Raw genomic sequence first — 15,505 nt, forward strand, 5'->3', positions numbered from 1 at the left:
GAATGCAGATGTATGCTAAGTTTTGTGGAAATAAATTCATTACTCCAGGAAAAGTTGCATGGACAAAATCTAAATACATGGAAAGCACTATTAGCCAATGTCCGACATGAGGAATTATGAAAATAATTACCCGATTGGACATTAAACTTAAGCATGCTCAAGTTCAGGTGATAGGCAAGATCTATGGTCAGTTTGATCAAAACCGGTGCAGTAATTTGGGATGAGATATATGGACAAAATGGTCGGCAAAACTTGGTTGAGGGGTATGATTACGCATTCATGATGAATCATTTGCAACCGAGATTAGAAAGTGTATATAGAGTTACTTCCCTTGTATCTTAAGGAAGCATACCAGTCAAATAAATGCGCGCGAGATGTGCAACATGACGGAAAGGGAAAGTGCAGTGAAAATCTGCTAGAGCAGCATAGAAAGTTTGACATCTTGGGCGCACTAAAGTGATGACTACAAGAGATTCCCAAGACTGGCGTTCTGCCTGAAAGGCATACTCTGTGTTCAGGGAACAGGCCTGCTGCCGATTTACAATAACATATACGTCTCACTCATGCTGTGACCAGTTTGTGGAAACAACAACAACGTACATATGGTACATTTAACAGTAAGCCTACCGACGATCCCTCAATTTGTATCACTATGGAGCCATGTTTTTATCAGCATTAGCTGAAATCATGTCCTTAAAATGTAGGAACTATGTATTAAAATTGAAGTGGAAACTACATAAAACTGTCACTTTGTTTGTCAAGCCAGAGCTACATGAAACAGTCATGTTGTTATTGAATTATATTTCTTGTAATCCGGTAAAACCAAAAAAGTGACGAAAATTTACATTCCGAAAGGGGCAATATCTTAGGCCACTGGTATTTACACAGGTGAAAATGTTGTCAAAAATATTTGTTTTTGTTATCAGAATTCCAGTTAACAGCCTCATTTCATGAGTATATTTCATTGTTAATGCTACTCCTTTCCATCTTATCTTTCAGTGTATTGTCTGTTACCCATTGCCACATGAAATGCTCGAATAAGATGCCATATTAAGCTAAAGGATACATGAAAAGCTTTACTCTTATTTTTTAATGTTACTTTTAAGACGTGTATTAAGATGTTACAGTATAAAAGAAAATTTTCAAACCTCATTTTTGGGGGTAAAAATGGCCTCAAAGTACAGTTTTCTTAAGGCCCCAGTGGTCAGACTGGAATATAAGTGACTTGAAGTGGTGACGCCAACGTTGATTGCTGTTAAATAGAACTGTACGGCAACAGACTGAATAGGGTCAGGGGTGAGGGTGATGGCTGAGGTTGGGGATTGGGGGCATTATGCCAGCCTGGCAACGCCATGCAGAGCCTGAGGACATGTCACCTTTCCTACGCTGTGTATACATGTATACCGGGGTAGTAGCGAGCCGACCTGTGTGCAGTGCAAGTGAACAGAGACCAGCTTAAATTTATAAAACCTGGAAGACATGTGATTTAGCATACAACTGTATCAGTTTGAACCAAGAATCTGTGACTATTTAATGGAGGAGTTTGACAGTGACAGCTCAGAGCATTCCGATCTAGTAAAATATCTTAGTTTTCCTTGTCCATTCTTATCAAAATATCACATAACATGGAAATTTAAAGAAGTTGAGGCTCGAAACCATACCACTCTTGGAAAAACTAAAGCTGACACAACAAACCATCTCTGAATGTAGGGAAATATCATGAATGAATGTCTTCTTTATATGAAGTAAGAAAATCTCAGCGGAAAACAAAATGATTAGGTCACTTTGAGGGATGTTCGCTGCGCTCTGAGCAACATCAATGATGATGTAATTTAATAAAAAAATCTGACCATTGACGGAAAATACGCATAAAATAAAGGGGTAATTAACAGGTGTAAAAAATACCCCCAAAATAAAAATTAAAGAAATATTATGGCATGCTTTTCTTGATTTAGCTTAGAAACATAATCTTTGCTTTAGACATCCTTTCATGTATCCTTTAGTCATATTAATTCTAAAATTCATGAGCAATAATTCATGGATGTATAGGTTACTTATTGGGTTGTCATTGATACAAGATGTATTTATCTTTTATGTCTGAAGAACTATTAAATTGGACAGCATTGATCAGCATTGTGAAGAGGGAATTTCTTTCTGTCAAACACTGCACCAGTACTTACATATTTAGACTACCAGCCAAACCTTTGTGTGGCACTTCTAATAATTGTATTTTTGTATTTCATTTCACAGGATGAATTTAACAGACTTCATAAGAGTGTGAATCATAAATTCTTTTCTCTCTGTATCTGGAAGGATGAGTTCCGATGCACATCACTTTGTGGAAACACTTCAGTCTATTGGCTACAAACCTGCAAAACAATTAACCCCATCTTTGGTGGAGTGGATGTTCGACACAAGAACAACCCCTTTTCTCGTATGGTTTAGTAACAGTGTGAGCCAGAGTAATGTTTTGCGCCCAGAGGAGATAACGGAGTAAGTTATTGTTATTTACCATTTCTACAGTGTATCAGACCTCTGTCAGTCAAAAAGCTTGGATTTGACTTATTACAGTATTGGATGACATGGCTGGGTTATGAAAGATGATCGTCTTTCATTCACCAGGAAATGGTAGTTGTGGGTTCAGTCCCAGCCTCCCTACGGGGAATATCTGAGATTCCCCACGTGACCACTGCTGTTGAGGTGTTGACGACAATACATAGTCCACAGTACTAATATGATGGCCTTCACTCTTGAAGTTCTTTGGATAACATATACACAACTTGTACAGAAAGTAGTTTTTTGCCTTGGGACAGGTGTTACAATAGGTACTAAGGTTTCCTCCATTGCCATTATATGATTTTAATAACCTTGAGTACAGCACAGCGATATGTCCCTGTGAAATAAATAAACCCACTGGTTATTCCTCACTGTATTGATTTAGGATTTTATTGCACAGTATCTATTATACATCCGATAGAATACCTTTATTATCTTATGTGTCAAGACAACAAGTCTTTTGAATGTGAGGTCATATGCATGCCTTAGGCTGAACCAGGCTACACCCAAGATACCCCCCACCCCCACCCCCCGCCCTTTTTGGCATTAAGTGCCCCATCAAATCAAAGTGTCAAAGCGATGCAGTGATTAGCTTGTGTAATACTAGGGTGACATAGCACCCCCATCCTTATGTAATATGTTGTTATGACTATTTTAGGTTCTCCAAACTTGAGGAGGATGGTGTGAGAATTCTTGAGGCTGATCAGGTGGAGAAAATTCTCAATTTTTCAGACCTTTTTAATGATGACTCAGAACTGGAATCACAGGAAATACTCAGGTTTGCTACGGTCATTTAGTTATTTACAGAAGTTTTGAATAAAGACATCATAAGTCTTGTATAGATTTGATGGGTATATTATACATCAGGCCATGAAATTTGGCACAAACCCAGCGATTGTTCACATAACGTTAAGTGGAATTGTGCAGACATACAAATCAATTATGCTGATCTGTCCCTCGGAATGTTCCCATAAATACAGCGCTTGAGCTGTGTAGTATTTAACGGGTTACCCAAACAAGGTTGTCAGCCATCCTCAGCCGTCCTTTGGTGCCGTGATGCTGCAAAATGTTCTATTTAACTTGAACCCAATGCAGTCACCAGCTTTCCACTCTTACCAAATTTCGTTGAGGTCCCTGCTCTATTTATTAATTGGGTCAATGCATCTGCGCTGTCCCCTGTTATTTGTGCCGTCATGTCTATCTACAAACCACCCTGTTAACTTCTCAGCTATGTAAAGGTAAAAATATTAAAACTTTTGGCTAAGAGTACTATTTGACTTCTGGCCACATTTTCCCGCTGTGAGCATGTACACTACATGTCTCCTTTGTTATGTACACAACACATGCTAGTTGGCAGCCATGTATTGTGCTCTTGGTGAACTAGTGAGTGACAATCAATTTGAACTGGATTCAAACTTTCACTTGTCAATAACTTTCCATGAGCTGGTCATCGTTGACATTCCCTTGTGTCATTGGTTATATCATTTCACGAAACCATTTATGAAATGTTTCTGCGGACAAAACCATTTTATCAGACAGAAATGGTGAGGGCTCCATAAGCTAGTTGGATACTACACACACTACAGGCTCAGGATTAATAACACATGCTGGTTTGGCCTTGAGAGCCATGTGATTCTCAGTGTGTTTGACAGATATGATTAGTGGTTTCCTGATCCACCCTGATCTATACTGATCACCGTTCATGCTACTGCCTCCCATGTAGCCATTGTGCTATCCGAGGATTCCGCTGGACATGTATGATGGTGGACTCAACTGCAATACAACCAACTCCTTATGTTCAACTAACCAATTCGCACAAACTATTGGCCTGTTTTTGCGTCATGGCGAAATGGAATGATGCGTTATTCAAGGCTTATAACCTGTAACTGAGTGTCTAATTATGTCAACCACCCAAATTTCATTGCCTGAAAGAGTGTTACATGTAATTACATAATTCCCTTTTTGGATGCAATCACACACAGATTTCCTGACAGCTGTTAGGTTCAAAGATTAAGAATATCAAAATACCCTTATTGCTTTCCTGAATTGAACAGGACGAAATGTTCATCATAATAAAGAAAAAATGTGTTGATGCCTTTGATCTAAGTGTGTGTTAATTTGTTTGCCAGGAATAAGATGTATGAGCTTAAGGGGAACAAAAAACTGCTCCAAGAAAGAAAAGAAGCATTGCTGAAACGGAGACATCTTCTCAGGTATCTGATAATTTTGAACTCCTTGTATACTCTCACAAATAATACTCTGTTTCATCTCAAAATATTCCATGCCTTTTAAGTTTTCTCTTTGCATGACTGAGTTTTTGTGATTTTGAAGGCCCCAAAATAAGTTTCAGCATCTAAAGTAATATTGTATGAATTTTTAGGACAAATAGATTTCAAAGCAATACAGTGTGTCAAATGTTCTAATATTTATAAATATGCATGTAATTCATAGAGGTGTGGTTTCATACTGTGTAGATCAGTATGTGTCATACATGTGCTTAATCAGTTTGTTAAGCTTGCTTATATGTGCATATAGAAATTAACTGAAAAATTCACCATTGTATTGTTGTTTTGCATTGATATGCATTATCATTCCCTTCCAGATTGCAATCAGTTAGTTTGCAAATGATAGGAATTTTACTTCAAGGCATCAGCAATCTCTTTGACACTTTCATTTTGTTGAAAATGCAATATCTTTGGAAAGATGATGAATTTGTGAATGATATAAAATGCTAACTTCATGAGAAAAAGAGAAAAATCAAATGTGCCCTAATTAAGAAATGTTATTGTCTTTGTATCGTCTTTAATCATTTCAAATATTTATTTACAGTGCTAGGCTGGCTTCTTTGAAGAATAATTTCTTCAGAGCTGAGAATTCACAGAAAAATGGAAAGCAGTCATATCATGAATCTGAGCAAAAGGCACAAGTGGCTAACAATTCTGTAAGTATGCAAATTTTTCCTCCCCCAGACCTCGAAATAGTAGGCGATCAAACCGATCGATCGCCCGCCGATTGCGTACCTGGAATTTAGGCAGAATAATTTTTCTGTCACCATGCCAAAATTGGGAAACCAAAAATTTTTTAGAAAAGGACTGTCAAATATATGTATAGGATGACTATCAAACTTTTTTTGTGGTTCAGTGTTAACTTAATGAAGGCATATAAATTTGCTAATTAATTCAGGGTATAGTTTTATTTGTACGCGTGGCCCTACGCTTTCCATTGACTTTTCACAACATCAGGCTATCACGTAGCTCAGGGGTTGCAGAGACAGAAGATATGCTGCAATCGCACGATACACTTTTCTATGGGACTTTTGTATCCAGGGGAAACATAGTGTAATATCCATCGGTGAAGAAATTGAGATTCAAAGCACTTTGGTAAGTATCGCTGAAAAAACCTTCTCCATTACAAAACCCACAACAAGACAACGTACAATGTGAGTAAACAGACTCGTACAAAGTTATTAAAGATTTCATTATAAAATTTCCTGGGTCGAGTTTATGTTTTTGTTCAACATCTAAATCATGTTGAATAACACTTTTATTAATGAATACATCTCTTGGTACTGATGTATGCGTGCCAATTGTGAGAAGCACTATGACACTTGACACTCATCAACTCTCATGTATACATGTACAACACGTGGTGTCAAACAAATAATCGTTAAACAAACCAAACATTTTGCCACGGCTAAGATGCGCAACAAACATGAACCATTGAAGCCACTAATCTTTTTTATTGGACTAAATCATAAAATACTCTGACTATCCACCGAGATACAAAAGAAAATATGTTTCACCAAGCAGCAGGAAGCCTAATTACTATCGAGGTTGCTGACAGTACAGCTGTTGACTACACTATAACTAAAGGAAAGGCGCTGCTAGCCTTCTGTTTTAATTCTGAGTGTCCGAACAGTGTTAAATTGCCTAAAATCTCTTAAAACAGCCAGGGAAATAAAAATATAGGATAACTATGTTTATCCTTGATTAGAATTTTTTGTGAATGAGACTGGATGGATCTTGGCATTTTTTGCAATAATGGCTGACAAGAGAAAGGAGACAGTAAATAAGCAGACATTTAAAAAGTGGGATTTCTGTGACGATTTTTGAAATTCTAAAAACAGATGATGATGGTAACTTGCGTAAACTGCGATATAAAATTTGCTCAGCCCATCTTGGCGACATTCTGAGGGATGCCAAATTTAATTTGATTTTAACAAATTATGATCAATACATTCAGCTGAGAGATTTGTTCTCAGGATTATGTTGGTATTTACTTTGAATAAATGAAGGATGCTGTGGCTTTTCTCTTACATCACAATTAAAACGTGTTTGCCCTCTTATTTTCTTACAGTGTTGTGACTCTCAGGTGATCGATTTGGGTGATCGATTGGTCATCTTGCAAACTACTGGGTTTATCGAAAAATTGATCACCCCGAAACCTAAATCAGTGGCTCGATTACCTGATCATTCCATTCAGATGTTATGTCAAGGCCTGCTCCCCCTCACACTTTATCTTTGTAGTTCTGCTTGTGGGCAATGTGTTCTGCTCTATTCCTCTCGGCTGATGTTAAAGAATAAGAGCAAAACATTTTGATGGGGCTTCAGTTGTCTAGATGCTCTTATATAAACATATGAGAAAAGTCAGCTTAATAATAAAATACAATAAATTTTAAAAAAAAATCTGAGGGATTAATAAATTACCTTCTAAAACAGAAGCGATACATGCATTGCATGGAGGCAGAGCTGTGTTGTAGCTATATGCTAGAATATGTGCATATATTCATCAAGACTTTTTTTTTTCTCTGGTCATTGGACAAGGTGTTGCTTTTTTGTCTCCCATGTTGCTACTGAGCCTTCAGGTAACAGTTCATTTCATAATTGTAGGTGTATCATCTATGCATTGCAAACTTTAGGATCAAGTCATTTTGCTGTCATTAATTCATATTTTCATATCTGTTAACTTTCTATATTCCATCAGTGGCTGCCATATTCTGAAATGACGTCATTGATGAGCTTACCACAACATAGGACCAGCTAAACATTCTCCATTCTCTCCCTCATTCCCAGAGTTTTGTTTTGACTGTTATCATCATTTTTTTGTCACAAATTTCTGGCCCAGAGACTCCTGTAGCGCATTTTTAAGCATAAAATTCAAAAGGGTTCCCAAACTTTCAGCCTAGATCTGGACATATGGGCTAACTTTGGCAATATTACACCCTAAGGAGAAAGCCGAGATAGCTTTTTCATACTGTCATAAGTAAGACATATTATAAACTGTATGTTAAAAAAAAATAAAAACCGGTTCTTGAAACTATAGTCCAGTAACCTGTCTTCTTCTGAAGTTTGTTAAGGTCCTCGTTTCTTATTCCAGACAAGTGCAAGCAATGGCAGATTGAAGGAATCTGTAAATTTGATAAACAGTCTTTATGAAGAGTCTGGCTCTCCTGATTTGGAACCTCAGGATGATGCTGTTTTCTTGTCTCAAGTCAACTTAAAACATCTACAAAAACTGGAGGACCGATTCATTCAGGAAGTCACAATTACTGTAAAAAACAGTTTTTTGAGGTGAGTTGCATTAATAGTGTCCTTGAATTATTATTAAGTATTTTGCGTAGACTTACATTTGCCTATCAAACATATATATGAATCAAATTATAAAGGGGCATAAAATGCACTGAAAGTTGCTCTTATGCAAAAAGGTTGATGAATTAGGGTATTGATAATTTTCATAACTAGCACATACATATAAATGCCTGAAAATTTACAAAAAATGTGATCTTTTGATTTATGGCTTGAATATATTTCCAAAAAAGAGAGAATAAAAAACTGGATGAACACAACTGAAGTTATAATTTCATGAAAAAAAAATATATATATTCTGTATGAATTATTTAGTGTTTTTCTATTTGGGCTGGTTTTTGATAGATTCAGTTCGTCTGGTACTCTTTGTAGAACTTTTTAGAAACTTTCATTGTGTTGATGACAGGGCATAGCAAATATGGCAGGTCATGATAAAGAATCCCAATACTGTTTGATGGAAATAGATGATCATGAAACAATGCAGCTCCAAGGAGAAAACTTGCAGCCTTATCTGGTGTATAGTCAAGAGTTTACACGGCTTAAGAGAGTGTAAGTTATTTCTCTTTTCCTTAAGTTTTTCATTCAGGTATTAACTTATGAATTAGGTACAAGGTAAAATATTATGGAATTCAGTGGACATCCTTAAGTTATTATATATCGTTATACCTAAGGTAAATGCCCATCTAGAAAAAAATGAATGATTTGTTCAGATTCATGTGAATAATCCCATGTTTCTGCAAATGAATGAAAGAGTTATTGTTTAGCTATGTTTTTTTTTTTTTCAGATATCCAGATATTGAAAACTTTCGTATTATGTCTTGTGTTGAGCTCTCCTTTCAGAAGAGCATCCTTGATGAGGCTCGTGCGATACGTAAAGATGTGCAAGGTCTTCATTGGAGAGAATACAAATCTATTCTAAGGTACAAATCCTAAGTACATTTGTTTTGTTTTTTTTTTTTGAAGGTAAGAAAAAGTTCTGTACTTGAATTGAAATGTTCATTCTTTATGAATTGTATGTTATTATAGATGTGGTGTAGCTTAAACCAACTAAAAGTCAAGATATTTTGCCATTCGGTTTGTGTTTGATTAACTAGAATTGTCAAATAGTATTCAAACCCATACCTTGATCCATACAAATGTTTTCCGATTCAATTCATGTAACTTAAAAATCCTCATTAGGGTCTGCAGCTTTTGTCTGTAAATAACAAGAGAAAAACATATACGAGATATTCGCGACCCAGAATGATCTAATCAGTTCAGAACTCTCAGTCTTGTGACCAGCTATATTCAAAGATATCCTGAAATTCCTAAAAGTATCATGTATCATCTAAGTTCAGATTATTTTGACTCACCCATACTTATAGTCTTTTCTGTCCAATTTTGTAACAGTCTTTTATGAGTGTTATATATGTCAGGGGCGTAGGAAGCAATTTCCAAAGTGGGGGGCCAAGAGTCCCAGCAAAAAAGGTGAGGTCCATTGGCCGCCAAGGCCCCGGAAGCCCCGAAGGAGCTATATCACCTTAGAAACGATTTGTGGTATCTTAGATATGCGAATTTAGGTGTTATTGACTATTTAAGCCTGCCTGAAAAAATTGAAATAGACATTTAGCTTAATTGTTGAAGCTTTTGCCTGGAGAACCACGGTCAACAAAGAACATTTGTAACAACTTATCCAGAATTCAACATGAAATTTAAAAAGGTTGGTGTAAATTGACTAATACAAGCATTGAACTCAAATGGAGGAGAAAAGGTGGAAAGAAAACATACATGTTTTTACTGGGCCTTGGTGGTAAACTTGCCGGCCTATTCGTGCTGGCTTGCTTTTGATTGAAATCAATGTCACTCACATGTAATACATAAACTTTTTCATCAGGCCTTTGGTTCAGAAAAAAGGCGTTCATCTGATTATGGGGAATTCGTCAGTAATGCGCCAAGTGATTAACACAGTTACTTATCTTTCCTTCACTGATGAATTTTGCAACCCGTCCTGAGTGAAATGATCTTGGAAACCATAATGAAATAAATAACTCAACACCGATGAGTGTGCATATATTGTACAAATGTATTAATTATTCTGCCTTTTTGGCCCTGAATAGAACTGCAACGTCATCACATTGAAACACAGTGACTAAATTAGAAAAAAATTAGATTGCATTTGGAGACAAATGAGTCCACTTTTTTTTTCAAATTACACTGTAGATGATTTGCCCTTCCATGGGAGAATTGTATATATTAATATATGGTACTTTCTATATGTGTGCTGAAAGTTAAAACAAGCAAACCTACATAAACCCATGTAATTTTGGCCCATTATTGGTTTGGAAAAACAGGTATATATAACTTCGTGACACTATATCATGTCGATCTGGAAAAGCAAAATCTTTGAGAAATAATCAAAATTCACAACCTTATGCATGGATGCAGAAAATACAAAACTGATGTTGCAGAAAAATTGTTATTTAAAAAAAGACCATTATTTCAGTACATGTGGCATGAACTTTTGAAAACGTACTTCAAAAACCACCTATGCTAAGTAACTCTCATAAAAAGAAAGGAAAACCATAGAATGATCTATATGTCAAACTCCATTAAAAATGTCCAGGTGGTTGGATTTATTTTAAAGATTATTTTGAGCCGAGCAAAATGCATGAGAAAAATTGCATTCTGTATAGAAGTATACAATTAGACACAATGCCTGGTGCACAGCAAGCTTATGTTATGTAAATATATTTATTCAAAACTACATAAAGCAGCAGTTATAAATGCGTTGTTAGAAAATTGCAGTTTACCATGTTGAGAAAATATTTTTGCAATAGTGTAATGTTTTATTCGGCGAAGGGGCCTGTTTGTGGAACCTCAAGTGGTGGGGGCCAAAAGATATGCCCCCTTGCCCCCCCCCCCCCCTTCCCTGGCTTCCTATGCCCCCTTGCCCCCCCCCCCCCCCCCTTCCCTGGCTTCCTATGCCCCTGTATGTATACTCTGTGTGTTTGTTACTTGATATATAATTTCTCTTCATGCTTCAGCTCTCAGTTACAAGAGAATCAGTCATCCATTCAGCTTTCAAGGCAAGAGCTGCTGCAATCAAACTGAAGAAGTGATGCCAAGGTTAATAAAGCAAAGCACAGAGTCACATGTCCTGCCAATCATCACTGGGGACTACAACCTTAAACTGGCACGACAGACTACTTTTTCAGCAAAACAGGATCAGGTATGGCCCAGTGTAAGCTGAATCAGCATTTTAGGAGTCTTGGATAATGATGTAGATTTAAGCCAAATAAGCTGAGGGGCTTTTGCAATCTAAAGCTGCTAAAAGATGACTACGGTAGCTGATTACCACGCCATTGTACTGAGGTGCTAGGCTAAGCCAAGATGTACGTCTATGTTTGATCTAACAGTTGCCGCAAAATTACACCTTTTCGCCATGTTATTTTAGAGATCCACCCCCTTTGAAATGCTGATTCAGCTTATTAAAGACTATCAATACAAATATGTATCAGGTAGCATTAAATTCTTATTTAAAAAATCTACATTTAAACAGCTTTAAAGTAAAAGAAGCTAAAATATGATGTAAGGTTATACAGACAACTGAAACTAAGTGTAAAAATACTTTCATTGATTTTTTGAGGTTTTTTGAAAGGCATTCAAATATTTGAATTCTGTGATGGGCTTTATGGGCCATACAGACAGTATATAGGAGCTCTGATGTCACATCACCTTTGGTTTCCTGATGTTCACCAGAACATTTTTTGATAACATTATTTCAGTAATCTATTACTCATGGGCTTAAGGAGTCATTACAGTAGAGTTCCTAAACTCTGGTAGTACGATACATAAAGCCCACCTTAAAATTCAATGTTTTAAACGGCTAATAACTCTCACAAAAACCTAAAAAAATAAATGAAAACTATATTTGTGCATAGTTTGTACGGTGAACCTAACTTCATATTTTAGCTTTCTTTTACTTTAAGTGCAAAGGATTTTTAATTTGTCACTGATTATCATTATTATGCTGTCAATTTGTGTGGGTTTTATTAAATGCAAGCCTCATTTGTGACCACAAATCAACTGCACACATTTGAATTATCTAGAATTTGTATAAAATGTCATTACTTGTCCTCTCTTTGAATTTTCATTGTTACTATGTTATTGTCATCCTGGGTCATTCATCTGGTGCCCATTTTTAGGAAGCAGTCCTAAATTCCGCCTCACATGACATTTGTGACAACAGGCATGTGTAATGAAGTTATTCATCACTATGAGAAATGGGCATAACAAAATGTAGCAACAACTTTGTGAAACAGGTCCCAGAGCAGCCTACATTGTCATTCAAACAGTTTCATATTATGCAGTTTTAATGGAGGATTAAAAGGGTCCAAACTCACATTATTCTGAAAACAAATATAGATAAGTGGTAAGTTGTACAGTTTCAAATGCATAGCAAATGGCAAAGCAAAACTTTGAGAACAAGGAAAAAACTCTAACTTTGTTGACTTAACTGGTTAGTAGCTAAAACAGATGAGCTTGTTGGCCTGTAGTACAAAATAAAGTTTAAGAAGAAGCTTCTTTGTACCTTTCCAAAGTGTTCAGCCTTTTAACAACAGCAACAATATGGAAAAGATTATTGTGCATTGTGTTGTTTCAACAGACTGATATCCTTATAAAATAAAAAATAAAAAACTAATAATGCTGTCATCAGGTATAATAAGGAATATGTAGATATTAAACCTGAATTTTGGTTCCGTGAATTTTTTAGTTCAGGTTACGATGATCATATTTTACAATCCCTTCATACAAGAGACTGGCTATTGCAGACGTTATCTTAAACATAGTTTGATATCTTTTTCAGATTACATTGGTCATGTCCTATTGTTTTCTTGTGTATCAGTCTCTTGTTTGTGTGTCTTAGATGTGTCTAAATTGTGGTTTTAAATATTAGATATATATTCATGCAGATTATTTGTAACAGTTAGAAGGGAATCTGTTTTTATAGGTCATTAAGTACCTGGTGGTTCAAAGATCGAGGAACGAGTTTCTGTCCATGGCCTATGATGTAGAGAATAAAAACCATCGCTGTGATGCATAGGCTGCTGCAGGCTTTACATGCACAGCTGTCTGCACAGGAACAGTGTCGACAAGAGAGAATGGTAAGTTCTGTCACATGTCAAGTTTGATGCATTTGTAATTTAATGTGAATAATAGTTGAAGATAAAGAATAACAGAAAAAATCACATTAAAAGAAAATGAAAGATGAAAAAAGTCAAATAGCACATTTTTGTAGTCGGTAGTAGTTTAGTACAACTTTAACCAGTATACATTGGGAAAACAGGTAATCAGGGTAATCTTTTCTCCTGCCAAACCTATTTTTCTGAATAATGTTTTTAGGGAATGATCCACAAACAATATCATCATATGTCACTATGGGAGAACTGCTTTTATGTTATGCTGGCTGAGGTGCTTTCTTGAGCATGGTGCCAGATGCCAGCTAATCTACCATGAAGATACCAAACTGATGTTGCCAGAAGTACATGAATAGAGAGGTGTTTGACACTGCGTTATGCGATAGTTGGTTGTGCCTTTGCTCTGCGCAGTCTGAATGATGTCTAGAGTGACTTTACGAAACATAAACACTGTGATACTGAGAAATTAAACTTCATCTCACTTTACCCGGGCAGAGTCGGTGGGTTTTTCTGTAAAATTTTCTATGAGACAGCACCAGGACATGTTCATCTACTGACAGAAAATTGAGACGCGTTTTCCAGGATTGTATGTGCCAATCACTGTAAATTAGGGAGTGTTACATACTGTGATACTTTGTCTCTATTTATGTTCTTCTGCTGTTACTTAAAGGATACATGAAAAGAACTGTAAAACAGAGATTATGCTTCAAAAATCAAGAAAATTATGCCCCGGAATTTTTGTTAAACAAATTTCATTTTGGGGAGTATTTTTACACCTCTACATTATGCATCAATGGTCAGATGTTTTGGGAAATTACGTCATCGTTGATCTTGCTTGGATCTCGGTGAACACCCCGGAAGTGCCCGGAGTCCTGGTGAACGATGTCGGTACAGTGTGGGTATTTGACATGTACACAGATACTGCATGACGTGTTTGGGCCAGGTTAGCATCCCCTCTGCACCCCTACACCTGCCCTATTCAGTCTGTTCACCACACTAATGTCCTCACGTGGCCAGATCTATTCATTCTGTCCCCTGAGTTATTTTTTAAAGAGGGATCATCACTGACGTCACCACTGCAAACTACTTAATTGCGGGACTAACCGCTTGGCCTTGAGCAAAAGTTAAAAAATTTGTTTGTACTGTTGTATGTTATCACATATGATAATCTGCACGTTGAGAAATAAAACCGAAGTGTTTCACCTATCCTTTAATGGTTGTGAAACTGTCCCGCTTTTGTATAAGTGAAAAATTCTAGAGTATAGGGTTAATTTAATTAAAGGAGAAGAAAACCTAAAAACATGCCACTATAGGGTGAAAAGAGCACATTTTTTTCTATCTGGTGGTACCTGCTGGATAATTTTGCCAGTTTTCCTCACCATACACGTGAAGTCTGAAAACGGCAAAGCTGGCATAAATCGCTGAGTCCATCGGGTCCTCCATCATTACACCCTGTAATTTATGCTTGGAGTGTGTTCCCGCTCAGCAAGTGGGAGTCGCTAAAAATGCCGGATTGTTCGTGTAAACTTGGAACCTATGTCCAACATTCGGTTTTCTCGATCGACAAGCTGAAAAACGAACTGTACTGTTCGCTACGTTCTGGGAAGAAGAGCTCTACCGGAAATGTATGAACTGCACTTTTGCGGTTTCCGATGGCAGTTTTCCTCCTAACACAGAAAACTTCAAGACTAGTTCTTAGGCAAAATGGAGTCGCCCACAGCGGATTTTGGCGCTGACCTTATTTATAATTTGTCAACTTGAGGTACCTATTAGAAGTTTTTGTTTGGCATGCACCTGTGAAAAGCATGCTCTTTTCAATGGTATTTGATTGATATTTAAAATTTTCTTCTCCTTTAATAAATAAACTTAATGGATCTGCTTTATATGTGGAGACAATTTAAATTTCTGTAGCCTGACATTTAGTGAAGTATCACACTTCACTGATCACCGATTGACATTTTACCATGCTGCCATCCAACTCCTGCTGATGCACCAGAAGCGTTAAATAAGCTTGTGAAGGACAGGAGTTGTATTCAGGCAATGCTCGCTTCGCTCCACCCTGATTTTGCTAATATATTTGAAATATCTTTGAATAATAAAACAATAAACCTCAATGAAAAAAAATATATATATTGGTGTATAAATAAATATATCATCTTAAGAGAGAGATTGTGATATGCCCGAGGT

At 36.6% G+C, this 15,505-nt stretch overlaps 1 protein-coding gene across 3 annotated transcripts in view; it reads left to right on the top strand.

Moving 5' to 3' along the window:
* The first annotated feature begins 379 nt into the window (after nt 1-379).
* LOC135471540 (HAUS augmin-like complex subunit 3) overlaps nt 380-15,505 on the top strand; it is an 18,836-nt gene continuing 3,710 nt past the window's right edge. Inside the window, exons 1-9 of one of the 3 annotated variants that reach the window (XM_064750807.1) lie at nt 380-617; nt 2,251-2,493; nt 3,215-3,334; nt 4,686-4,769; nt 5,386-5,497; nt 7,933-8,126; nt 8,548-8,690; nt 8,927-9,061; nt 11,165-11,338. In XM_064750807.1, coding sequence (XP_064606877.1) covers nt 2,315-2,493; nt 3,215-3,334; nt 4,686-4,769; nt 5,386-5,497; nt 7,933-8,126; nt 8,548-8,554 — 696 coding nt within the window. In that variant the 5' untranslated portion in view covers nt 380-617; nt 2,251-2,314 and the 3' untranslated portion in view covers nt 8,555-8,690; nt 8,927-9,061; nt 11,165-11,338. Of the gene's footprint in view, nt 618-2,250; nt 2,494-3,214; nt 3,335-4,685; nt 4,770-5,385; nt 5,498-7,932; nt 8,127-8,547; nt 8,691-8,926; nt 9,062-11,164; nt 11,350-13,131; nt 13,286-15,505 lie in introns of those variants that run through there. The other 2 variants (XM_064750808.1, XM_064750809.1) reach the window with 2 other exon arrangements.

The sequence above is a fragment of the Liolophura sinensis genome, chromosome 7 (assembly GCF_032854445.1).
Source record: "Liolophura sinensis isolate JHLJ2023 chromosome 7, CUHK_Ljap_v2, whole genome shotgun sequence".
Classification (NCBI taxonomy): domain Eukaryota; kingdom Metazoa; phylum Mollusca; class Polyplacophora; order Chitonida; family Chitonidae; genus Liolophura; species Liolophura sinensis.